This window comes from Hemiscyllium ocellatum, chromosome 21 (genome assembly GCF_020745735.1).
Source record: "Hemiscyllium ocellatum isolate sHemOce1 chromosome 21, sHemOce1.pat.X.cur, whole genome shotgun sequence".
NCBI lineage: Eukaryota > Metazoa > Chordata > Chondrichthyes > Orectolobiformes > Hemiscylliidae > Hemiscyllium > Hemiscyllium ocellatum.
Genome location: NC_083421.1, coordinates 45654420 through 45682316, shown reverse-complemented (window position 1 = coordinate 45682316; position 27897 = coordinate 45654420). Strand labels below are relative to the sequence as shown.

Here is a 27897-nt window from a genome sequence, read left to right as displayed (position 1 = left end):
CTACTTCAAAGGATTAAATATGTAGATAACTGCTTCTAATCCTTCGAGGCCATTAATTGGAGTTATGCAACCATTTCTTACTGGCAGTCTCCCTTCACATGGTGAAGTGGCAGTACCATTCGATCCTTGTTTCCAGCTTGCCAGAATGGAGGAAATCAGGAATTGGGTTGGGGGGAGGAGATAAATAGAATAGTGAAATCCATCGCCTTCTACTCAGTGGTCAAGATTTAGTTCTCCTGTTCCTAAATGTGGGTTGGGCATGTTCAGTGATGATTGACCCCATCAAACAGAAAACTCACTGGATTGAACTCCATTCAGCTTGTGAAAAGCTGGGCATGCAGCCAGAGCCCAGCTCCACAAGGGGGGAGCAGAAAGTGAGGGAGAATAATGGTTGTAGGAGATTCAGTAGTGCGATGTACACACAGGTATTTCTGTAGACACAGACATGATCCCAATGTGTTGCCTCCTTGAGGCGAGGGTAAAGGATGTTGCATGGCAACATGAAGGAGGAGGAAGTTTAACATTGGAACGAGACATGGATAGAAAGAGAGATGAGGTACTGTAGCAAAACTTTAGGGAGCTAGGTAACAGGTTAAGAAGCAGCATCTCAAAGATTCTGAATTACTCCAAGTGCCATGTGAGAGTAAATATAGGAATAGGAAGATCGAACAGATAAATGCATCACTAAAGATACAGAACAAAGGGATTTAGATTTCCTGGATCACTGGGTCCACTTCTGGGGAAGGTGAGAGCTTATACAATTCCGATGGGTTGTACGCGAACTATAATTGGGAGGTTTGCTGAGGCAGTTGGTGGGCATTTAAACTAATTTGGCAAGGATGTGACCCAGCAGGCAGTGATGCACAGACAATTATAGAAGAACCATGTCCGTCTATATGACAGTGAAAGGTAAGCTGTGAGAGAGCATGGCAAGGCTGATGCCATTTATTTTAATGCAAAGAAGCTTGCAAGTAAGGCAGATGAGTTGATGGATGTGGATTAATGCATGCATATGTGATATCATTGCTTTCACCAAGACATGGTTGAAAGGAGCACAGGCCTGGCAGTTCAATATTCTGGTGTATAGAATCTTTATACGAGATGGTGTAATGTGAAAGAGGAGGTTGTTTTGCAATATTGATTAAGTCAGTTACTGCAATAAGGAGGGATGGTATGTTAAAAGATTTCTCAAATGAGACTGAAATGGCTGCAGGAATGCCAATGCTGGACACATGCCTCTTCTAAGCAAGAGAGACAGTTTACTTCAAGAGATGAAGTTTGGTGCCAAAATGTCAGAAATGGCTCGGCATGGGTACGAAGTGAGGTTAACATGTGGTCAGGTCCCGTGACACTCAAACGTTTGAGTGGGTGAGGTGGTCCTGAATAGATGTGGATCACCTGAAAGCTGAACGCAGGGCAGGAGCAAAACATACCTGGCCACTCCGAACAGCCAGAAAGGCTTCAGAATACATGGGTTCTGCCCCTCCATCTAGTGTCTAGAAATCCTCCTAAATCCAAGATGAATGCAGCCTCCATTCCATTACCACTGGAAGAAAAGGAGGAAACTCTCCCAAGACACTGCAGGCGCAGTACATGCCACTCATGTCCATGTCCGAGTCAGTCAGAGGAACCAGACCTGGGGTGAAAATGCCTCAGGAGAAGCTACAAGACAAAGCGCTGGCCTACATCCCCGGACATAGTGGGGGAGGTTTGTAGTGAGTGGAAGCACAGTCATGACGATGAGATCCTTGATTGGGGTTGTTAACCTGGGCTGATCAGGGGACCCTTCTGAGGAATGATCACTCATCATCCCGAAACATTAACTCTGATTTCTCTGTACAGATGCCACCATACCTGCTGACCTTTTCCAGCAGTTTGATTTGTTTCCAATCAGGCAGCCCTGGTGAACAGATATGAGCCCGTGTAGATTGTACATGTAAATAAAGGATGTCTTGGTTACTGGATACTGGCCTATGAGTTCTCTTACTTAAGTCAGGCCACGTAGGACACCATAGATGTCACGAGTCCACATACCAGCAGTAACTATAATAGCTTGCCAGCTCGGATCCTGACGAACTTTATAGCCATTTGGACGAGGCTCAGTTTTGCTGTGCAGTTTTGCTGTGGGCTGACCTAGGGTTCCCCTGTTTGGAATATGCCCTGTGTGAAACTCTGCAATTGCTTACATTCAAGTGATGTTTCCCAAGCTTTTGAGAAGGTGGATGAGAGTAAAGTGGTTGAGGTAGTTTATATGGATTTCAGTAAGGCTTTTGATAAGGTTCCCCATGGTAGGCTATTGCAGAAAACACAGAGGCATGGATCAGAAATTGTCTGGCTGAAAGAAGACAGGGTGGTGGTTGATGGGAAATGTTCATCCTGGAGTTCAGTTACCAGTGGTGTACCACAAGGATCTGTTTTGGGGCTACTGTTATTTGTCATTTTTATGAATGACCTGGATGAGGGCGCAGAAGGATGGGTTAGTAAATTTGCAGATGATAGTAAGTTTGGTTGAGTTGTGGGTAGTGCCGAAGGATGTTGCAGGTTACAGAGGGCCATAGATAAGCTGGAGAGTTGAAGCTGAGAGATGGCATATGGAGTTTCATATGGAAAAATGTGAGGTAATTCACTTTGGAAGGGGCAACAGGAATACAGAGTATTGAGTGAATTAGTAGTGGAGATGAGCAGAGAGATCTTGTCGTCCATTTTACATAGATCCCTGAAAGTTGCCTTCCAGGTTGATAAGGTTGTTAAGAAGGTATATGGTGTGTTAGCTTGAGTTTCGGAGCCACAAGGTCATGTTGCAGCTGCACAAAACTCTGGTGTGGCCGCACTTGGAATACTGTATACAATTCTGGTCACCGCGTTATAGGAAGGATGTGGAAGCTTTGGAAAGGGTTCAGAGGCAACTTACTAGGATGTTGTCAAGAGTGTGGTGCTAGAAAAGCGCAGCAGAACAGGCAGCATCTGAGGAGCAGGAGAATCGACATTTTGGGTACAAACCCTTCATCAGGAATTGGGATGCCCGCAACATCGATTCTCTTGCTCCTCGGATGCTGCCTGACCTGCTGTGCTTTTCCAGCAACACACTCTCGACTCTGATCTCCAGCATCTGCAGTCCTCTCTTTCTCCTTATTTTACTAGGATGTTATCTTATGAGGAAAAGCTGAGGAACTTGAGGCCATTTTCGTTAGAGAGAAGAAAATTGAGAAGTGACTTAGTTGAAATATACAAGATAATTGGAGGGTTAGATAGGGTGGACAGTGAGAGTCTTTTTCCTCGGATAGTGATGGGTAGCACAAGGGGACGTTGGGGATGTAGCTTTAAATTGAGGGATGATAGATATTGTACAGATGTCAGAGGTAGTTTCTTTGATCAGAGAGTAGTAGGGGTGTTACTGCCCTGTCTACAGCAGTAGTAGACTTCCAACTTTAAAGGCATTTAAATAATCATTGGATGAACATGAATGATAAAGGAAGAGTGTAGGTTAGATAGGCTTCAGATTGGTTTCACAACTCTGTGTAACATCGAAGGCCATAATGTTCTATTCTATGTAAGCTTAGTTGGAAAGGTGAGGGTGTCCACTTCCATTGGGATGCCATGTAGTTCCCGTGCTCCACTTGCCACATCTTCTAATGGCAAAACTAGTCGTAATACTTGTTTGAAGTCCAGTTGGGCTTCAGCTAGGTGCTTTTGCTACGGTTCTGTCATTAATCCCACTCTTATTGCCACTTAGAGAGCTGCAGAGAGGCCAGTTTCCCATCACCAAGTCACCCCTTATTTACATTTGTGCTGTATGTGGGCTGTGGCCAGCCAGCTCAAAGCTAGTCCCTGGCCTGAAGAGACCTTTTGAATTTCCTGTTTAGATCTGTCAGCCAGGGCTGACACAACCCCAATCAAGGATCTCCCAGGAAATGAGATCCAACTGGCCATATTTCTAATCACTACAGAGGCCATATGAGTAGAACATAAAAAGGGAACAATCACTTTGATGGGGTTGTACTGTAGATCCCCAAACTGTCGAGAGATAGGAAGACAACTGTATAGGTAAATTGGATAATAATGGTCGGGAACTTCAACTTCTCTAAAATAAACTAGGTCAGGCAAATGTGAAAGGCTTAGAGGGGCAGAAACTTAAAATATGTCAAGCAGAGCTTTTTAAGCCAGCGCATAGGAAGTATTACAAGAGGAGGAGCAAAACTGGACCTAATTTTAAGAAATGAAGGCAGGCAGGAAGTAGATGTGGCAGTGGGAGAGTATCTCTGTGATAATGGCCATAATTTAGTAAGATTTAAGGTAATTATGGATAAGGACAAAGATGGATGAGAAATGAAGGTTCTGAAAAAAGGAAGGCTGACTTTGGTAAGACAAGACAGGATCTAACCCAAGTGAAATAGAATTAGCTACTTGCAGGAAAATCCACATTAGAGCAGTGGGAGACATTAAAAAATGACGATAGTGAGAATGTATGGTCAGCATGTTCTGGTAAAGTTGAAGGGTGGGACCAATAAATGTAAAGACCCTTGATTGACAAGAGGTTCACAAGATTAATTAAGGAAAAATAATGAAGCTTATGAAAGATACCAAAGGCTCAAAACAGTGGAAACCCTAGAGTATTTTAGAAAGTGCAGGAGGCTGATTGAGAAAGAAATTAGGAGAATAAAGGGGGGAACATGAAGAAACACTCACTGTTAGCATTAAGGAAAATATAAAGGCATTTTCTCAGTATATTAGGAGTCGTCAAGATCTACAACACAGAAAAAGTGCCCTTCAGCCCATTGTGCCTGAACTAGTCAAAAACAACCATCTAATTTCCAATACTTGGCTCAGAACCTTGTATGCCTGGGCATTGCAAGTGCACTTCTGAATACTTCTCAAATATTTGAGAATTTCTGCCTGTACCACCTTTATAGGCAGTGAGTTCTATATTCCCACCATCCTCTAGGTGAAAATATTTTTCCTCACATCTCCTCTAAACCCTACTACCCCTTTCCTTAAATCTATCCTCATGCTCATTCATTTCTCCATCAAGGGGAAATATTTCTTCTTGTTTACTCTTATCTATGCTTGTCATCTCCACCATGTTCCCCCTGAAACTCGTCTGCTCTCAGGAAAACAAAGCTCTTACACTAATTGAAATGGAACATATTATGTTCCCCAGCATGGTGAACATGACAAGATATAATTTGCAATTATCAGTTTGCATATACATCTATTTGTGTTTACTTGTGCATAGAGCCAATTCCAAAAGAAAAATGAAGAACTAAGTGACAGGCTTAATGATACAGAAAACATGTTGAGGAAAGTTGAGTGTGACCTGGAAAGATCAAAGGTTAGTACTACTTTCTAAAATTACAATCCAGAATCGTTTTTTTAAAGTAATATTTTTAATGATTTTTTTCATTCCATATAATGTCACTACTGTTCCAGGCTGAGAAGGCAGATCAGAGACTTGTTTCACAACTCTTAATGATTATGTTGGGTGACCCAGTTGCTGGAACATTTCGAAAACATCCCCATTTCAAAATATAATCTTTATTTTTTTAATTTGCTAAGCTAATTGCTGTATCAACTTCCTTGTTACTTTCTTTCTACATGGAATTGATACTTTGTATGACACTTTTTTCTATTACATTAACTTATGCTAAATATCTGTAGGAATATAGTAATTGGATGTTTGAAGAGCACATTAACTAGTTAGCAACCTTACAATTGTGATTCAAACTCCATTTTAGTGTCTATTGAATAGTCTTAACAGATATAAAAGGTTCTGTAATGTACGAAAATCATAAAATTAAGACTGTTCTAGTTAGAACAATTAAAAATATTTATACTTTTTCATGATTTGTAATTTCAACATATGATATTCTTCTAAAAATTAAGCATAGTTTGTAATTAGTGTCTCCTTAATTTGACTTCTCCCACATGGTTTCTATAGCTGGGAAAATGAGAAGCTTGCATAGCTGACCTTTGTAGCCTGTGGAAAGAATGTAATTGGAATATATTGTAAAACAACATTCTGCTGTTGTGAAGCACTTACTAAAGCTATCAACGAATAGTGATCCTATCTGGTGCAGAAAGCAATCATCAAATTAAGAAACCTGCAAAATCTTTTATTATTAATTAAACTGCCATTTTGAAAACAACACCAGTATTTCACAACAAAAATAGAATCGCTGAAAAGTCTCAGCAGGTCTCGCAGCAAATGTAGAGAGAAAGTAGAGCTAAAGTTTTGCATCTAGTGACCATTCTTTAAATACTTCACAATAATTTTATTAACAAAATAATTTTGTAAGCATACTGCAATATTAGATGTAGCTTCAATTGGGAAATATCCAGTATGATGAACATGCATCTAAATTGTTTTTTGTAAAATGAATATTTTTACTAATATTAAATATAACTGTCTTGTCAACACTTCATTATTCCAGCACATATCTTGAAGCTGAGCTTGATATTAGCTCAAAATATCTAACTTAGATCATCAACGAGCCTTTTAACTAAAAGTTTATTTTTATCAAGTAAGATTGGCATTCATGTGGTATTTTGATATTGATTGGAAGTATTCAAACTATCTGAGATGCTGAGCACTGCTGATTTCATTGGCTATCAGACATTTAAACAATGAAATGAGTCGAGCAGATTTATGTGCTTCTCTTTGATCCAAAGTTCCAAGTGCCTAAAGAGATACAACAGTATTTAAGTAAACAATATTTTTGCTAGTGTTTAAAACTGGTGCACGATATGAGTACCTCACATCCATCAGTTCCTCACACCACAACTTGAATAGTTGCATTAACCTTGCAATTAATCACAGCAATGTTATTAGCTTGCTCTTTCTCTTGCATACATAATAGCTAAGTTAATTTACTCCCCATAATTTAATAGCACTGTTAATTTAATGTGCAATTTAAATCTAATCATTGTGAAGTTTTAATTGTGTAATTATACTTAAAAAAAATCAAATGTTTGAATGCAGGAAGAATTAAACAGCAGAGAAACTATAAGCATTGAAATTGCCAAAGCATTAGAAGAGACCAGGAAGCAGAGGGAAGAATTGCAGCATAAGGTTTGTTCCAATTAATGATAAAGCTGCAGCATATAAAATGGTAATTAAACATCTGTGGATTCCTTTCTTATTGTCATACTAGCTAGTTTTCCTTCATTTCTAAAGACAGTCAGGACAAAGCTCAGTTTCCACAGAGTGAATCGGTGATGCTGTAGATTTAGGAATCTGCCCTTTCTGAAGCTTGATTGTTTTAGTGGTAGAAGTATTCACCTACTAGTATGGCAATCACGAAATGCTGATGCCTAATTAAAGAATCTGTGCAATTGGTGGAGCAAATTTAATATATAAATATCAACACTGTAGGCTCTGCAAAAAAGTTGTGAACTTTCTGAATTTTATTTCACAATTTATTTGTGATATTTTTTTAAAAAGTTATTTATCTTTGTTTTATTTGGTAATCATCCTTTTTAATCCAGTCACAAATCACACAACTTTATAGCACCAAAGAAGCCATTTGGCCCTTTGTTCCTGTGCTAGTTCTTGAAAAAACAGTCACGCTTAGACTCATTTATTCAGGACCTAAAGTTCCTCCTCTCTAAATCTCTTTGAAAGTTACTTATGCAATCGGTATGTTTACTGGTCGGACCTTTCAGGTTCCAAATAAATCGGAGTGAAAAACTTCTGTCGTTCTCTCATTTAGATCTATTGCCAATTATTTTAAATCTGTGATGTCTGACTATTGACTCACATTGCTTAAATTGTATCTTCTTTACCCCCTTCTATCAAAACTTCTGACTTTAAAACTTCTGACTTTAAAACTTCAATTGGGTCATGCCTTAATCTTCTCTGATCAAAGGAGAGTTGTCCTAACGTTTTCAACTTGTGCTCATAACTGAAGTCCTTCAGCTCCATCAACATCCTGGCAAACACCATCCTTGCAAAGATTTTAAATTTTCCTAAATGCAGTTCCTAAAATTGTCCAAGTACAGAAGTGTTTTTAAAACTCACTGTTGTTTAGGTCCTATATTAACTTTATATTGGCACACTATTACAAGTTCAGTCGGTTATAGATGAAGAAAAATAAATAATATATTGCTGCACATTTGGTTTACTTTGTATGTGACTGGTATTTCACTGCTTAAATATGAATAAAACACTCAAAATTCAAGATAACCTGGTAATATTTTTGGGAGATGAAAATGTGTTGCTGGAAAAGCGCGGCAGGTCAGGCAGCATCCAAGGAGCAGGAGAATCGACGTTTCGGGCATGAGCCCTTCTTCAGGAATGAGGAAAGTGTGCCAAGCAGGCTAAGATAAAAGGTAGGGAGGAGGGACTTGGGCAAGGGGCATTGGAAATGCGATAGGTGGAAGGAGGTTAAGGTGAGGGTGATAGGCCGGCGTGGGGGTGGGGGCAGAGAGGTCAGGAAGAAGATTGCAGGTTAGGAAGATGGTGCTGAGTTCGAGGGTTGGGACTGAGACAAGGTTGGGGGGGGGGTGAAATGAGGAAACTGGAGAAATCTGAGTTCATCTCTTGTGGTTGGAGGGTTCCTAAGCGGAAGATGAGGCGCTCTTCCTCCAGCCGTCGTGTTGCTATGGTCTGGCGATGGAGGAGTCCAAGGACTTGGATGTCCTTGGGGGAGGGGGAGTTGAAGTGTTGAGCCACGGGGTGGTTGGGTTGGTTGGTCCGGGTGTCCCAGAGGTGTTCTCTGAAACGTTTCACAAGTAGGCGGCCTGTCTCCCCAATATAGAGGAGGCCACATCGGGTGCAACGGATGCAGTAAATGATGTGTATGGAGGTGCAGATGATTTTGTGGCAGATATGGAAGGATCCATTGGGGCCTTGGAGGGAAGTAAGGGGGGAGGTGTGGGCGCAAGTTTTGCATTTCTTACAGTTGCAGGGGAAGGTGCCGGGAGTGGAGGTTGGGTTGGTGGGGAGTGTGGACCTGATGAGGGAGTCACGGAGGGAGTGTTTTTTTTCTGAACGCTGATAGGGGAGGGGAGGGAAATGTATTCCTGGTGGTGGGGTCCGTTTGGAGGTGGCGGAAATGACGACGGATGATATGATGTATATGGAGGCTGGTGGGGTGGTAGGTGAGGACCACTGGCATTCTGTCCTGGTGGCGGTTGGAGGGACAGGGCTCAAGGGCAGAGGAGCGGGAAGTGGAGGAGTTGCGGTGGAGAGCATCGTTGATCACGTCTGGGGGGAAATTGCGGTCTTTGAAGGAGGAGGCCATCTGGGTTGTTTGGTATTGGAACTGGTCCTCCTGGAGCAGATGCGGCAGAGATGAAGGAATTGGGAATATGGTGGAGATGAAGGAATTAAGAATATTTTTGGGAGAACCAATAAAGCTATTTTGTTGAAAGGGTTTGTTGGAAAATTTCAGGTAAAGTAATGATCAGTTTGAAATTCCTGGAGATGAGACAGATCTGTTTGAAAGTTCAAGGAAGATTTTCACTTTTGTTGCACTCCCATAATGCTGAGAAGTTCCAAGAAATGAAACACAGGAATATAGAGTCATAGAGATGTACAGCATGGAAACGGTCCAACTCATCCACACTGACCAGATATCCTAACCTAATCTAGGTTAGATTAGGCCAGCACCCGGCCCATATCGCTCTAAACCTTTCCTATTCATATACCCATCCAGATCCCTTTTAAATGTTGCAATTGTGCCAGCCTCCACCACATCCTCTGGCAATTCATTCCATACATGTATCACCCTCTGTGTGAAAAAGTTGCCCCTTTGGTCTCTTTTATATCTTTCTCCTCTCACCATAAACCTATGCCCTCTAGTTCTGGACTCCCCCACCCCAGGAAAAAGACCTTGTTATTTATCCTATCCATGCCCTTCATGATTTTATAAACCTCGATAAGATCACCCCTCAGCCTCCAACGCTCCGGGGAAAACAACTTATTCAGCCTTTCCCTATAGCTGAAATCCTCAACACTGGCAACATTTTTGTAAATTTTTTCTGTAACCTTTCAAGTTTCACAATGTCCTTCCAATAGGAAGGAGATGAGAATTGCACGCAATATTCCAAAAGTGGCCTAACCCATGTCCTGTACAGCCGCAACATGACATCCCAATACCCAATGCCCTGACCAATAAAGGAAAGCATACCAAACGCCTCCATCACTATCCTTTCTACCTGCGATTCTACTTTTAAGGAACTATGAACTTGCACTCCAAGGTCTCTTTGTTCAGCAATACTCCCTAAGACCTTACCATGAAGTGTATAAGTTCTGCTCAGATTTGCTTTTCCAAAATGCAGCACCTCACATTTATCTGAATTAAACTCCCATCTGCCACTCCTCAGCCCATTGGTCCATCTGATCAAGATCCCATTGTACTCTGAGGTAACCCTCTTTGCTGTCCACTACACCTCCAATTTTGGTGTCATCTGCAAACTTACTAACTAAACCTCCTATGTTCACACTCAAATCAATGATATAAATATGTAAAGTTATTTTAAAAACTGAGCCCATATTATGAGTTATGGTCTTTATTATACAAATGACAAAGTATTGGGTGAACGTCTGTCTACATTAATGCTATAATGTTAATGATGGTGAGAGTACAAGAGAGAGAGGTATAATAGACATGGTAGTGCAGCAATCATTTTACTAGTATTCCAAGGCCTAGATGAGTGCTCTGGGGAGTAGGGATCGAATCCCACAATGGCATTTGGTGATTTAAGTCTAGAATTAATTTGACCACAAGAGCTATATTTTGTTTATGATTACTTTGTTGCCTTCCCTTATGTATTTGTTTTGCAATGACAGGTTTTACAATTGACACAAATGCTGGATGAAAAAAATACTTCAGACTTGCAGAAAGATAAAGAGTTAATAAAAATGCAAGAAGATTTCAAGAAACTTGAGCAAGGTTTGAAAAATGTGATTTAATTAAAATCAAACAACTTTTAAGGGAAAAGCTGTCAGAAAGCTGTCGGAAAAGCTGGCACGGTGGCACAGTGGTTAGCACTGCTGCCTCACAGCACCAGAGACCTGGGTTCAATTCCCGCCTCAGGCGACTGTCTGTGTGGAGTTTGCACGTTCTCCCCGTGTCTGCGTGGGTTTCCTCCAGGTGCTCTGGTTTCCTCCCACAGTCCAAAGATGTGCGGGTCAGGTGAATTGGCCATGCTAAATTGCCTGTAGTGTTAGGTAGGGGGTAAATGTAGGGGTATGGGGTTGCGCTTTGGCGGGTCAGTGTGGACTTGTTGGGCCGAAGGGCCTGTTTCCACACTGTAAGTAATCTAATCTAATAATTTAAAAAGTATAAGTATTATTCTGCAGTTGAAGCTTAAATTATGGGAACAACTCAGTTTGAACTTTTGGGTTTGATTATTGGAAAATGTGAATGTGGTGATTTCACTTCAACAAGAGAAAATAGGATTCCATATATTAGTGAAATAAATCAGAATGGATAATGTCAGTGCATGTATCACAAATTTTAAAATATTTATTTGATTGTAGACTTTTAGCCTTATTCTCAAGATTGTGCTAAATCAAATACTGCTGAAAATGTTCATAATAAAATTTTCTTGTTGAGTTTTTGATTATTTTGAGACTTGTCACTATTATTTTACTTTGCTCATTTTTGATTTCATGTGAGTTAAAGTTGAATTTTGAACAGCATCTTATTTTCAAAAAAGCAAAAGACTGATGTTTGCTGTTGGGAACAGTTCTAGGAAGATTATGCAGTTTAAGCTCAGAGACTGGCAGCTGATTAGATGTTGATTTGGTGTATTAAGGGAGGGATTATGCTGGTCATCTAACCACAGGGAATGTTGAAAGAGAGAGAAAAAACAAAGCGTGAACTGGTTCTGACTGGTTTTTGGGCAGGGGGCAGGATTTGTTGGGAGCTGCTGGACTGGGCTGGATTTTTGTTTTTTTCTCTGTCCTGTTATTCTCCTGTTATATCAACTTACTGAAAATTCTGAAAATAAACCCAGTCTGTAGGAAATAAGTTTTAAAAAATCTCGAGAGAAATTGTTTGCATTTACTAGTGGCTTCAGATTTCAAGTAAGATACGCAGTCCTGCATGTCCATAATACAACCAATCATCTAAGGAATTCATGTAGTCCTGGTATTCATCATTGAAATGCTATTAAACTGACAAATTATGACCCTTTCTTAATTTATTCTTTGTGTGTCTATTTGTCAGTATATTCAAAGAAGATTGGGTTTAAACTGTAGATATTAATTATATTGCCTTGTAATTCATTTATGCTCTGCTAAAGTTCCATTACTAATAATGAAATATTAAGTTTGTTTAAGCTATAAACTTAGTGTCCAAGATCTGTTGTTTGTAAAGTCTCATTAGGAGCAGTTGAGCAGTTTTGAGGGTCATTGAATGTTTATAAGCTACTGTGTTGCAGATCCAGTAATAGTGAAACCGATTTGGCTTGGCTTGCTATTCCTGTGCCTTGACCATTAGACCTAGACGTTTGGAAGAAGTTCTACGAAAACTTCAGGTGCTTTCCGTAGAATGTAACAAAAACACATTGAGATTTTCCCTGATTGGTCTTGTGCACCCTCTACTAGCTAATTACATAACAGCAAAACCTTAGGCCAGTTACCTTGTGAATTGGTTATGGAAATGTAAGACGTAGTTTATTACAAAATAAAAATTATTCATTGTAGATTAGATACTTTGCTTTTCATAGAAAACTCCTGTATATTTTCTATATTTGTGTATAGTAAAAAAAAAGTACATGAGAGACAAATCTTCTTCATGTGTTTTGCATCCATAATGTTTTGTATGATGAATGAGAAATGCTTAACTGTGGAAGGGATATGTTAATGAATCCATTTTAACATACCTCTAGATCATGAAGGTGTGATATCACAGATGAATCAGCTACAAATAGAAAGTGAAAATTTTAAGAGTTCAACAGCAGAAAGAGAAGGGATAGTTCAGAACCAGTTGAGTGATCTCAAGTTGCAGTTGATCGAGAGACAAGAACATCTGGAAGCCAGTGAGCGGAAGGTATGTTAGCTGTCTCAGCCATGTGTATAATTTAAACACGCTAATTTCTGTACAGAATGTTACTGCAAGTTGCTGGATGTTCTATACTTGTAAGTACAAATCATGGCAATACGGTAGCTCAGTACTGCTGCCTCACAGCACCAGGGACCCAGGTTTGGGTCAGGGTGGCAGACCTTTTGGAGGGTCAGTGTGGACATGCTAGGCTGAAGGGCCTGTTTCCACACTGTAGGGATTCTGCTTTAAAAAATCTAATTTTATTTATTATTGATCTTCTGTGACATCATAGAACATAGAACAATACAGCGCAGAACAGGCCCTTCGGCCCTCAATGTTGCGCCGACCTGTGAACTAATCTAAACCCATCCCCTTACACTATCCCATCGTCCTTTTATTGTTTCTGGATCAATATATTAAACTATCTTGTGAAAAGGAAAAACATGTTAAAAGTTAATTCTTTTTCCTTCGTTTTACTGCCAAGAAGTGATCTTGCAGATATGGAACATTTCTGTGGTCCTAACTATGTACATCTGTTAGAAAAAAGTGTATTAATAATCTCTACCAGAATAAACTATTACCTTTGTATATGGTTAACTCGGACACTATCAGATGATAACTGCCAATGACACTCAAATCCAGTTCTGAAGAAGGGTCATTGGATTCGAAACACTAATTCTGTTTTCACTCCACAGTTGCTGCCAGACCTGCTGAGTTTCTCCTGCCACTTCTAGTTTTGTTTGTTCCGACAATTGACATGTCACTTTTCAATTAACAAATTAATGTGGTGGCTGACCCTAACAGTGGCATTGTAGTCACCAAAGGTTTCTTGATCCTTCAGGAGATGTGTGCTTAATTTTCAGTTTTCTTGGAATGGAGGGAAATTCAAATTCCTTGAACGTCATCAGGTATCAATAAGTAACACAGACTGCAGCACTCACCTGGCATATCTTCTATTTCAAGAAGTCTGTGCTGTAATGCAATCCATTTATGAGTTTCAGTAGTTCTAACCTATCCTTCATCTGGAATCTGTTTGATTTATCCTGTGCCCAGTCTTTTCACCTACATTCACAATATGGGCAACAGCTAGAATGGCCTGTAGGGGCTTTCTGTTATCTATGACCCATACCTCTAAAACTAAATGGGATGTTTCCAAGGGAGCAGTGTGGAATTCTCTTATTTTAAGTGAAATAGAAAATCCACATTCTTATAACAAAATTACTGGAGTTTGTGTCTTTGATAATGGGTCAGTTACTGTTTGGTGAGTTTTTAAAACTTGATAGTTTTGAATTTCTTTTCCTAACTGTTTCCAGCTCCTTATTTCTGCAGAAGAAGTTTGTCTATGGAATATTATTCTGTAGCTGTGTTATTCAAGTGATATCTTGCTGAAGTGGCTATTCTTCATGCGTGAGTTAAGATAGAACTAAACACTGATTATTTAAACCCAGCAGTGTTGCAAATAATTTTGTCACCTTTACCATTACCTTAACTGACATCAGCTAGCTATGAATAGGCCCATCTTACTGGAGAACAGGGGAATCTATTCTATCCAACAGCACAACATTTTTTTTAAATTAAAAGGTTAGTATTCATTTCCCAAGTAAGAATTATTAATTTAAAAAAAATTTACTTCCCAAATTAAAATCATAATTTTAATTTAAGTAAATACTTTTTAATTTTAAAAAATGCTGTGCTGTTGCTTGGAACAGATTGGTGTTTACTCTGTTTGCAATTGAATATTGTTTTTCAGCTTTTATAAAATTCCATGTTTTGTACTCTGGCCAACGCGATTCCTAATTTTGTTTCTGTGAATCATTAAAGAAATGCACATTGCTCTGACAGGTGAATGATCTGGAAGCAGAGGTGGCAGCTCTCAATGGACAATTACATCCCCCAAAAAATGATGGAAAAGAACAAAATGGAGATGTGACAGTCTCAGATATCTTACAGCTTCAACAGGACAACCAAGATTTGGAACAGCAGTTGATAGAGAAAAACAAGGTTAGTTGCTCTGGAAATGGATAGATCAACGCGGTTTGTAAATTGCCTGCCTTTGTGACAACATCACCATATGTTAAAAGGCTTTCATGTGTAGGATTGTTTAGTTTTTTTTGTCTACTTTTTGAAGAATTTACATTGTAAATGTTATTTTTGTTTTTAGCCGAAATTTTCATTTCCTATCTAAATCTACACCTTGGGTTACCAGTTTCAGTTCTGTTACAAGTAATTGAGTAACAGTTTCCTTCTTAACATTGATAAATTGCAAAGGGGTTTTACGCATTTTTTTTTATCAGTAGCCTCTATTGTTCACACAAACCTAGAAACATATTTAAATTTTAAAATTTGTCCATGATAATTAGTTTTATTAACTTGAAATTTGTTTTTTTTTTAACTAGTTTAGTTTTCCTATATCATGTTAATTAAATCCAACAAGTTTTGAATGATGGTAACTTTAATTACAATTTATCAATGTTGTGCTGAAGTAATATATTGCAGAAAACTGTGCTTTGAAAGCATTGATTTTTGAATAAATACCAATTTGCTTAACATCTCTTTATGATATTTTTAATAACAACCACATAGCCTATGCCTATTTCCCATGGCCCTCCTGTTTGAGTATGGTTGCAAATAGTCATAGAGATGTACATCATGGAAACAGAGCCTTCGGTCCAACCTGTCCATGCCGACCAGATATCCCAATCCAACCTAGTCCCATCTGCCAGCACCCGGCCCATATCCCTCCAAACCCTTCCTATTCATATACCCATCCCAATGCCTCTTAAATGTTGCAATTGTACCAGCCTCCACCACATCCTCTGAGTGAAAAAGTTGCCTCTTAGGTCTCTTTTATATCTTTCCCCTCTCATCCTACACCTATGCCCTCTAGTTCTGGACTCCCCGACCCCAGGGAAAAGACTTTATCTATTTATCCTATCCATGCCCCTCATAATTTTGTAAACCTCTATAAGGTCACCCCTCAACCTCCAACGCTCCAGGGAAAAGAGCCCTAGCCTGTTCAACCTCTCTCTCTAGTTCAAATCCTCCAACCCTGGCAACATCCTTGTAATCTTTTCTAAAACCTTTCAAGTTTCACAACATCTTTCCGATAGGAAAGAGACCAGAATTGCATGCAATATTCTAACAGTGGCCTAACCAATGTCTTGTACAGCCGCAATATGATCTCCCAACTCCTGTACTCAATACTCTAACCAATAAAGAAAAGCATACCAAACACCACCTTCACTATCCTATCTACCTGCGACTTCACTTTCGAGGATCTATGAACCTGCACTCCAAGGTCTATTTGTTCAGCAACACTCCATAGGACCTTACTATTTAGTATATAAGATTTGCTTTCCCAAAATTCAGCACCTCGTATTTATCTGAATTAAGCTCCATCTGCCATTTCTCAGCCCATTGGCCCATCTGGTCCAGATCCTGTTGTAATCTGAGGTAACCCTCTTCGCTGTCCACTATACCTCCAATTTTAGTGTCATCTGCAAACTTACTAACTGTACCTCCTTATGCTCGCATCCAAATCATTTATGTAAATGACAAAAAGTAGAGGACCCAGCACCGATCCTTGTGCACTCCACTGATCACAGGCCTCCAGTCTGAAAAGCAACCCTCCACCACCACCCTCTGTCTTCTACCTTTGAGCCAATTCTATATCCAAATGTCTCGTTCTCCCTGTATTCCATGAGATCTAACCTTGTTAACCAGTCTCCCATGGGGAACCTTGTCAAATGCCTTACTGAAGTCCATATAGATCACATCTACTGCTCTGCCCTCATCAATCTCCTTTGTTACTTCTTCAAAAAACTCAATCAAGTTTGTGAGACATGATTTCTCACGCACAAAGCCATGTTGACTATCCCTAATCAGTCCTTGCCTTTCCAAATACATGTACATCTTGTCCCTCAGGATTCCCTCCAACAACTTGCCCACCACTGAGGTCAGGCTCACTGGTCTATAGTTCCCTGGCTTGTCTTTACCGCCCTTCTTAAACAGTGGCACCACGTTTGCCAACTTCCCGTCTTCCGGCACCTCGCCTGTGACTATCGATGCTACAAATATCTCAGCAAGAGGCCCAGCAATCAGTTCCCTAGCTTCCCACAGAGTTCTAGGGTACACCTGATCAGGTCCTGGGTATTTATCCACCTTTAACCGTTTCAAGACATCTAGTACTTCCTCCTCTGTAATCTGGACATTTTGCAAGACGTCACCATCTATTTTCCTACAGTCTATACCTTCCATATCATTTTCCACAATAAATACTGATGCAAAATATTCATTTAGTATCTCCCCCATTTTCTGTGGCTCCACACAAAGGTCGCCTTGCTGATCTTTGAGGGGCCCTATTCTCTCCCTAGTTACCCTTTTGTCCTTAATATATTTGTAAAAACCCTTTGGATTCTCCTTAATTCTATTTGCCAAAGCTATCCCATGTCCCCGTTTTGCCCTCCTGATTTCCCTCTTAAGTATACTCCTACTTCCTTTATATTCTTCTGAGGATTCACTCGATCTATCCTGTCTATACCTGACATATTCTTCCTTCTTTTTCTTAACCAAACCCTCAGTTTCTTTAGTCATCCAGCATTCCCTATACCTACCAGCCTTCCCTTTCACCCTGACAGGAATATACTTTCTCTGGATTCTTGTTATATCATTTCTGAAGGCTTCCCATTTTCCAGCCATCCCTTTACCTGCGAACATCTGCCTCCAATCAGCTTTCAAAAGTTCTTGCCTCATACCGTCAAAATTGGCCTTTCTCCAATTTAGAACTTCAGCTTTTAGATCTGGTCTATCCTTTTCCATCACTATTTTAAAACGAATAGAATTATGGCCGCTGGCCCCAAAGTGCTTCCCCACTGACACCTCAGTCACCTGCCCTGCCTTATTTCCCAAGAGTAGGTCAAGTTTTGCACCTTCTCTAATAGGTACATCCACATCCACATCCTGAATCAGAAAATTGTCGTGTGCACACTTAAGAAATTCCTCTCCATCTAAACCTTTAACACTATGACAGTCCCAGTCGATGCTTGGAAAGTTAAAATCTCCTACCATAATTAACCTATTATTCTTACAGATAGCTGAGATCTCCTTACAAGTTTGTTTCTCAATTTCCCTCTGACTATTGGGGGTGGTGTATCATACAATCCCAATAAGGTTATTATCCCTTTCTTATTTCTCAATCCCACCCAAATAACTTCCCTGGATGTATTTCTGGGAATATCCTCCCTCAGCTGTAATGCTATCCCTTATCAAAAATGCCATTCCCCCTCCTTTCTTGTCTCCCTTTCTATCCTTCCTGTAGCATTTGTATCCTGGAACATTAAGCTGCCAGTCCTGCCATTCCCTGAGCCATGTTTCTGTAATTGCTATGATATTCCAGTCCCATGTTTTTAACCATGCCCTAAGTTCATTTGCCTTCCCTGTTAGGCCCCTTGCATTGAAGTAAATGCAGTTTAATTTATTAGTCCCACCTTGTCCCTGACTGCCCTGACTGTTTGTTTGACTCACTTCTGTTTCCAGCTGTACCCATCTCAGATTGATCTCTTTCCTCACTATCTCACTGGGTCCCACCCCCCCCACCTTACTAGTTTAAATCCTCCCAAGCTGTTCAAGCAAATTTCCCCGCCAGTATATTAGTCCCCTTCCAATTTAGGTGCAATCAGTTCTTCTTGTACAGGTCACTTCTACCCAAAAGAGATTCCAATGATCCAAAAATGTGAATCCTTCTCCCATACGCCAGCTCCTCAGCCATGCATTCATCTGCTCTATCCTCCTCCTCCTGCCCTCACTAGCTCATAGCACTGGGAGTAATCCAGATATTACTACCCTTGAGGACCTCCTTTTTAAATTTCTGCCTAACTCTCTGTAATCTCCCTTCAGAGTCTCAACCTTTGCCCCATGCTTCAACCTTGTTTTTTTTCCAACATTGATGTGCTGGGCTTTCCCATCATTGAGAATTGCTGTTTGTGGAGCTTTGACGATCTGTTAGTTATTTAATTGTCCCCACTCTTCCTGAATAGAAGAAACATACTGCTGGGTTTTCAGTCTAATCGGTTGTTTGCAGGATTGCTTTACTTTATCTATTGCATATTGCTTCTTCTTTTTCACATACATGTAGCTTCATCAGCTTTATCACTGATTAATAGCTATGCTGCTCCTGACATCCTGACATCCTCTATTCCTCATTGAATCAGGCCCAGGTCATGGACATCCAAATTTGAACTGCAAATTCTGAAAAAGAGTTATACCAGATTCAAAATATTAACTCCTGTTTCTCTCTCCAAAGATGCTGCCGGACCTCCTGAGTTTTTCCAGCATTTTGTTTGAGCTGTCAAATCTGTTTTGAATCTATCCCATGCAACATGATGGTTGTGCCACACAAAACTATGGAGGGTCTGTCAGTGTGAAAATGTTTTGCATAGATGAAACCCCAATGTGGGGTTGTCACTACCAGTACAGTTATGGACAAATGCATCCGTGATAGGTAGACGAGCAAGGTCAAGTAGAAGAATAGATTTTTCTTTTCTTGTCGCCTTCTGCAGGTGCAATCTGACAGACATGTTCTGTAGTGAAGCTACTGTGCCATTTTTGATGTTAGCCATTGAAGTCCCCCACCCTGAGCAAATTCGTTGCCATTGCTACTCTTAGTGCTTCTTTCCAGTGGTAAAAGTTAAAAGTCAACATAAGGTTATACTTCCACATAAACCTGTTGGACTGTAGCCTGGTGTTGTCAATTTTAACTTTGTCTACCCCAAACCAACACCGGCACTGCCACATCTTTCTAGTGGTGTTCAACATGAAGGAACATTGATTAATCTGTTGAAGGTGGGAACTATATGACAATCAACAGGAAATTTCCTGGCCCATAATTCCAGATTTATTAATTAAATTTAAATCGCACCAGCTGTCAGTGTTTAATTTGAACTTATGTCTCTGAAGCATAGTCAAGGCCACTGGATTAATACTTCGGCAATGTTACCACCATGTTACTGTTCCCAATAGATCCTATATAAAACTGTGGTGGACCACAGCTGACTTACCTATTTTGAGAAAGTGCTTTAGCAGAACCTACCAGTTTTGCCCATTACTTATTTAATCACAGACAGATTAAGTACAAAGAACAAAGAGAAGTACAAGAACGGGCCCCTCGGCTCTCCAAACCTGTGCCGATCATCGTGCCCTAACTAAACTAAAAAGCAAACAGTCTGCCCTTATTCACTCTGTATCCCTCTGTTCCGTCCCTATTCGTGTACCATCCAGATATCTCGTAAATATCGCCAACCTGCCTGCTTCCATTGCCTTTTCTGGCACTGTGTTCAAGGCTCCTACTGCTCTCTGCGTAAAAAACATCCCTCGCACATCTCCCTTGAACTTTCCCCCCCCTCACCTTGAACCTGTGTCCCCTTGTAATTGAAACTTCAAACCTGGGGAAAAAGCTTCTGACTATCTACCTTATCGATACCCCTCATAGTTTTGTAGACCCCTATCAGATCTCCTCTTAGCTGTCGCCTTTCCAATGAAAACTATTCTAGATTTTTTAACCTTTTTTCGTAGCCAATACCCTCAAGACCAGACAATGTCCTGGTGAACCTTCTGTACACTCTTTCCAAAGCTTCCACATCCTTCAGGTAGTGTGGTGACCAAAACTACAAACAATACTCCAAATGCGGCCTAACAGGGGTTTAACACAGATGCACCATGATTTGCAAATTCTTATACTGTATGCTCAGTCAATGAAGGCAAGAATGCCATATGCCACCTTAATCACTTTGGCCACCCATATTGCCACTTTTACTGTGGACCCGCACACCCAGATGTGTCTGTATGCTAATGTTCAAAGGGTTCTGCCATTTACAGTATAATACACACCTAAATTTGATCCTTTAAAATGCATCATCTCACATTTGTCTGGATTAAACTCCCATCTGTCATTTCTGTGCCCCAGTCGCCAATCTGTCTGTATCTTGTTGTATCCTTTCACAATCGTCAGCACTGTCAGCAACTCCACCAATCTTCGCTTCATTTGCAAATTTATTAATCAGACCACCCACATTTTCCTCCAGATCATTGTTTTTTTGTAGTGTATATATAAGAGGACCTAAGACTGATTCCTGTGGGACACCGCTAGTTACGGTCTCCATTCTGAAAAACACCCTTCCACCACAACCCTCTGTCTTCTATGACCAAGCCAGTTTTGTATCTATCTATCTAGCTAGCCTACCCCAAATTCCATGTGATGTTAGTCTTTGTACCATCTGTCATGCCGTAAATTCCATATAAACTACAGCCCTTACCTCAACAATAATCCTTGTCATTTCTTCAAAAAATTCAGTTTTGGTGAGCTATGACCTTCCCCATATAAAACCATGCTGTTTGTCACAAACCAATCTTTTCTTCCAAATGTACATATATCTTGTCCCTCAGTATCCTCTCCGAGAGCTTCCCCACCACAAACGTTAAGCTCATCGGCCTATAATTTCCCGGATTATCGCTGCTTCCTCTCTGAAATAAGGGAATAACATTGGCTAATCTCCAGTCCTCCGGAATCTCACCTGTGATCAAAGAGGATGCGAAGGCATTTGCTAAAGTCCTAGCTATTTCTTCCTTTGCCTTTCGCAGTAACCTGGGGTAGATCCCATCTGGATCCCACCTTAATGGAATTTCGGATACCCAAAACTTCTTCCTCCTTCAATATATTGACATTCTCGAGAATATTAATTCCTGATCTCAATATCGTCATGTCCTTCTCAGTGAATACTGATAGAAAGTGTTCAATAAGGATCTCTCCCACTTCCAGTGGCTCCATATATAACTTCCCTCCTTTATCATTGAGTGGGCCTACTCTTTCCCTTGCTGCCCTCTTTCTTCTAATATATGCATAAAAAGCCTTGGGATTCCCCTTGACACTGTTTGCTGAAGACATTTCATGGCCCCTTTTTGGAGAAAGTGAGGTCTGCAGATGCTGGAGTTCAGATCTGAAAATGTGTTGCTGGAAAAGCGCAGCAGGTCAGGCAGCATCCAAGGAACAGGAAGTTTGACGTTTTGGGCATAAGCCCTTCATCAGGAATGAGGAAAGTGTGTCCAGCAGGCTAAGATAAAAGGTAGGGAGGAGGGACTTGGGGGAGGGGCGATGGAGATGTGATAGGTGGAAGGAGGTCAAGGTGAGGGTGATAGGCCGAAGTGGGGTGGGGGCGGGGAGGTCAGGAAGAAGATTGCAGGTTAGGAAGGCAGTGCTGAGTTCGAGGGATTCGACTGAGACAAGGTGGGGGGAGGGGAAATGAGGAAACTGGAGAAATCTGAGTTCATCCCTTGTGGTTGGAGGGTTCCCAGGCGGAAGATGAGGCGCTCTTCCTCCAACTGTCGTGTTGTTATGCTCTGGCGATGGAGGAGTCCAAGGACCTGCATGTCCTTGGTGGAGTGGGAGGGGGAGTTGAAGTGTTGAGCCACGGGGTGGTTGGGTTGGTTGGTCCGGGTGTCCCAGAGGTGTTCTCTGAAACGTTCCGCAAGTAGGCGGCCTGTCTCCCTTCCTAATTCCGTGTTTAAGTTTTTTCCTAATTCCTTTATACTCCTCAAAGGCTTTGTCAGTTTGTAGCTGCCTAGACCTATCATATGCTCCCATTTCCTTTTGACAAAGCTTACAATTTCCTTTGTCATCCATGGTTCATGAATCCTGCCATTTCCTATCCTTTAGTTTTGCAGAGACATGCACGCCCTGCACTTTAAGTGGTCTTTAAAAGTCTGCCACATGCCAGATGTACATTTGCCCTCAAATGACTGCTCCCAATCAACATTCCCCAGTTCCTGTCTAATTTGGATGTAATTAGCCCTTGCCCAATTAAGCCTCCTCATCTGAGGGCCACTCTTGTCTTTGTCCATAACTATTCAAAATCTTGTGGAGTTATGGTCACTAAGCCCAAAATACTCTCCTACCGAAACATTGATCACCTGTCCTGGCTCATTCTAATACTAAGTCTTGTATGGCCGCCTCTCTGGTTGGATAGTCAACATACTGTCTCAAAAAGCCCTCCTGGACACATCTAACAAATTGCTCTCCAACTGAGCCCCTGGCTATAAGGGAGTGCCAGTCAATAACAGTCACCCACCACAACTACCCTGCTTTTTTTCACACCTTTCCAGTATCTGACTACATATCTGCTCCTCTGTCTCGTGGGTTGTTGAGAGATCTGGAGAACACTCCCAACGTTGTGATTTCACTCTTCCTATTCCGGAGCTCCACCCATAATGCCTCAAAGCAAGATCCCTCTGATGCATCCTCTCTCAACACAGCTGTGATGTGATCCCTAATCAGCAATGCTACTCCCCCGCCTTTTTGGTTCCCTTTCTGTCCCATCTAAAACAGCAATATCCTGGAATGTTGACCTGCCAGTCCTGTCCCTCCTCTAACCATGTCTCTGTAGTGGCAATAACATCATAATTCCATACAGTAATCCATGCTCTTAGTTCATCTTTCTTACTATTTTGCATTGAAGTAAATTCACTCCAGATCTCCAGTCTCTCTGAGCCCCATGACTTTCCTCTGCCTGCTCGTACCCTGCTCTATGCATATCTCAGTCTCACTTTTGTCCCCAGTTCAGGTTCCCACCCCCCTGTCCTGAAGAGCTCTAGCTAACCTGCCCAGGATATTAGTGCCCCTACAGTTGAGGTGCAACACCCCCCCCCCGCGCCTTGTACAGGTCCCATCTTCCCCAGAAGACATCCCAATGATCCAGATATCTAAAGCCCTCTCTCCTTCACCAGCTGTGTAGCCAGATGTTCAATTGTGTTGTCTCTCTCCCTCTCTTCCTAGTCTTATTAGCCAGTACTCAGGCAGTAATCCTGAGATTACTACTCTGGTGATACTGCATTTTAGCCTCCTACCTAACTTCGCAGGACCCCTTCCTTCTTCATACCTATGTCATTTGTGCCAATGTGGACAAAGACTTCTGTCTGTTTTCCCTCCCATTTCTGTGCCCGCTCAGTCATCCAGGACCATGGCACCAGGGAGGCAACACACCGTTCTAGAATCTTGTTCATGGCCACAGAAACGCCTGTCTATGCCCCTGACTATCAAGTCACCTACCACGATCATTCGCCTGGAGTTTGCCCCATACTGCTCTACAAAAGAAACAGTTGTAATGCGGCAGCCTTGGATGCTGCTTGTGTTATTCCCATGAGAGGCTTTGCCCCCCAACAGTATCCAAAATGGTATACCAGTTTGAGAGGAGAACAACCACAGGAAACTCTCACATGACCTGCCTGCCTTTTTTGGCAGTCATACATCTATCTGTCTGGACCTGTGTGTGACCACCACTGTAACGCTTGTGTCTATCACTCTGTCTGCCCCTTGTAAGCACTGCAGTATGTCCTGCTGCTTCTCCAACCAAACCACACAGTCAGTGAGGAGCTGCAGCCGGTCACACTTCCTGCAGATGTAGTTGTCAGGGACATTAGACTGTTCCTGGATTTCCCATATCTAGCAGGAGGAACGTACCAGTGCCCTAACTGCCATCTCTGCTCTTGTACACTTAAAAAAAAGACAAGAATCTTACCTCGCCTGTCCTCCTCAAAAGTGCCTTTTTTTTGGTTAGAAGAGGTGGGAGAAGCAAACACTATACTATACTGATATAGTGTTTCTAGTGTTTCATGCTTAACCATTCCCTGACACCAGTTGCTCTTGCAATATTCAAACCATTCGTAGTGAATGCAGTGCCATCTCAAAGAATTTGTCTCAGTGACGTCTCTGCTGTCCTCTGATTCGATGAATTTGGTTCTTTATTGTACAACAGTTTATTCCAGTGCCTTAGCACCAGGTGCGCTTTTCATCAAACTATTGGCATTCATTGGACTGAGGAACTCCAACCAGTGGAGTAATTTTTGCAAACAATGCAGCTGAGGCTAGACCAATTCAATTTTGCAGCAAAGATAGAAAGTTGTAATATTTCCCCTTCAGCAAGTAATCAGGAAAGCTAATAGAATGCTGTGGTTTATTGCAAGGGGAATTAAATGCAATAGTAGGAGGTTATGCTTCAATTATACAGGACTGATGAGGATGAATCTGGAATACTGTGTATAGTACAGGACACTATATATGTACAGAAGGATATTAATCCATCAGAAGAATTTCAGAGAAGGTTGACTAGACCAGAAAACAGGTTAGACGGGTTAGGCCTGTCTGGAGTTTAGAATAGCTAGATGTGACTTAATTGAAAGATATAAGATCCTGAGCAGAATGTTGAAAGGACATTTCCTGTTGTGTGACAATCTAAAACTATAGGTCATAATTTAAAAATAAGGAAGAATGCATATTTAAAACAGTGATAAAGAAACATTTTTCTGTGTGGGTTGAGAATCTTTGGAATTCTCTTCCACAAAGACAATGGAAGCAGACTCTTTTAAAAAAAAAATTGAAATTGTGGGCGGCATGGTGGCACAGTGGTTAGCACTGCTGTCTCACAGCGCCTGAGACCCGGGTTCAATTCCCGACTCAGGCGACAGACTGTGTGGAGTTTGCATGTTCTCCCTGTGTCTGCGTGGGTTTCCTCCCACAGGCCAAAGATGTGTGGGTCAGGTGAATTGGCCATGCTAAATTGCACGTAGTGTTAGGTAAGGGGTAAATGTAGGGGTATGGGTGGGTCGGTGTGGACTTGTTGGACCGAAGGGCCTGTTTCCACACTAAGTAATGTAATGTAATGTAATCTAATCTAATCTGTAAGATAATTACTGATTTATCAAGGGAATGAAAGATTATTGGAGATATCTAGGAATGCAGAATTGAAGTTAACTTCGATCAGCCATGATTCTATTAAATGGCAATAAATTGTGAGGTGGTGGACTTTGGCAGAACAAACAAAACAAGGGAATGCATGATGAACAGTAGGATCCTACGCAGCACCAAGAATCAGAGGGACTTTGATGTGCATGTCCATGATCCCTTAAGGCATATTTATTAGCCCAGGCATAGATTTTAAAGAGTAACGAGGATATGTTGCAGCTGTATAAAATGTTGGTTAGGCACAGCTGGAGTTCTCAAATCCACATTATAGAACGGACGTGACTGCACTGGAGAGGCTGCAGAGTGTGTTGTCTGGGCTGGAGAGTTTTAGTTATGAAGAGAGATCAGATAGACTAGGCTTGTTTTCCCAGGAGCAGAGAAGCCTAAGGTGAGACATGATTGTGACATAAAAAAAAATGAGGACATAGCTCAGGGAGACAGAAAAAAGACTTCACCCCCGGGTGCAGTGATCAGTGACTGGGGGTATACATTTAAGATGAGAGACAGGAAGTTTAAGGGTGATGTGAGGAACAAGTTTTTACCCAGAGGGTGGTGGCATTCTGAAAGCCAATACTTGAAGAGTGGTAGAGGAGAATGCCAAGGCATACAAAGCTATGGGCCAAGTGCTGGAAAATTAGATTAGCATAGTTATGTTGTCATTTTTGACTGCTACAGACTTGATGACTTGAAGGGTCTTTTTATTTGCTGGAAATCTTTGATTCTGGCAGAGTAGACTTGAAGGACTAAATAATTGACTCATGTTCCTTGTTTGTATGTTCACCACTTAATTTTGCTAACCTAAATTGAGATTAAGGTATGTTAAAACTGTGTCTTCTCTCACTCGCTGGAGTCGTGAATAACAAATTTGCAATGTTTGCTAATGATTTCCCTAATCCTTTAATATATGGTTAAAATTGTAAATTTAAGTTGTTTCATCTAATAATTTATACATTACTGTAGATTTCATATTTTAAATCTTTTTCCTCCATCAGACTATTAAACAACTGCTGCAGAGGCTAACAGAATTGAAGAAGACACTGCAGAAAGAATTGGTAAAGTTTGTATTTAGTTACATCTTTTAAACAGATTACTTAGGATTTTTCAATGAATCAAACCTGAAAATGGGTCAGAAGTAGATTTTGCACGTGTGTAAAGTGTGGCAAATGTCATAGTCCTAAATTGGCTGGCTGATGCCTGCAGCCTAATGTCTGTACCCAATACTGAAATAACATTGTCTGGAGAATTGTTCCGAGAATACTTCCCTTTTCATCGCCTCGCTGTAATTCAAAAAAAACCTACTAATTAATAGATTTATTTTTTGTTTGACAAATCCAATTTAGTCCCTGCAGGTTAGGGGCCATCTGTGGAGAGAGAGATAATTAATGTTTCAGGTCAATGATGCTTGAAGGTCAGAGACCTGTAATGTTAATTCTGTTTCTTTCTGAGGATGCTGCTGGATCCGCTGAGTATTTACAGCATTTTCTATATTACCTACAATGTCCTGTTTTTGAAGTTCCCATTCATTTTTTTTTAATCTTTGGTTTTAGTTGCTTTCACCCGTGTTTCAAATTAATGGCAATGTTTTTCCAGTTTAAATTGTTCGTGACTTTGGATCTGACAAATTAAAACTAACTGTTTTTATTTTTCAACTGAAGTTTTAAATTTTATGATTTACTACTATTTTGCACAATGTTAGATATTTGTTCATGGGAACCAGCTTTAGCAGATTTTTTTCCAAGTCTTTTTTAAAGAAAATAATTGTATATATTTACAAAATTGCTTTGTTCTCATTCTTCATTTGAGAATCTGGAAAGTGATGATATGCAGTTTTACTGGATTAAGTTCCAGCAGTAGCTTTGTACATATTTGAGGGTTTTTAAGTGTTTGTTCTTAGGAAGCCTATATTCTCTGGATCAGGCAAACAGAAATTCTACATGAATAAATTCCTCAATAGCTCAATGCTGAAAGGATGCTTTCACCTTGTGAAAGAGACTAGAAGTAAAGGACATAGTTTAAAAATAAGTTGAGAAAATTTTGAGAATTTCTTTCTCTCGAAACATCATGTGTCAGTGGAACTCTATTCGTCAAAGTGGTGGAGACAGAGTCCTCGAATATTGT

The 27897-nt window shown here is 40.8% G+C and overlaps 1 protein-coding gene across 4 annotated transcripts in view; it reads left to right on the top strand.

The window, feature by feature from the left end:
* Positions 1–27897, top strand: part of golga1 (golgin A1) — a 55953-nt gene that overhangs the window by 23933 nt on the left and 4123 nt on the right. For all 4 annotated transcript variants that reach the window (XM_060841404.1, XM_060841406.1, XM_060841405.1 and 1 more), the window contains 6 exons: positions 5234–5329; positions 6977–7066; positions 10790–10892; positions 12838–12998; positions 14835–14993; positions 26772–26831. In XM_060841404.1, the coding sequence (XP_060697387.1) occupies positions 5234–5329; positions 6977–7066; positions 10790–10892; positions 12838–12998; positions 14835–14993; positions 26772–26831 (669 nt within the window). The remainder of the gene's footprint in view (positions 1–5233; positions 5330–6976; positions 7067–10789; positions 10893–12837; positions 12999–14834; positions 14994–26771; positions 26832–27897) is intronic.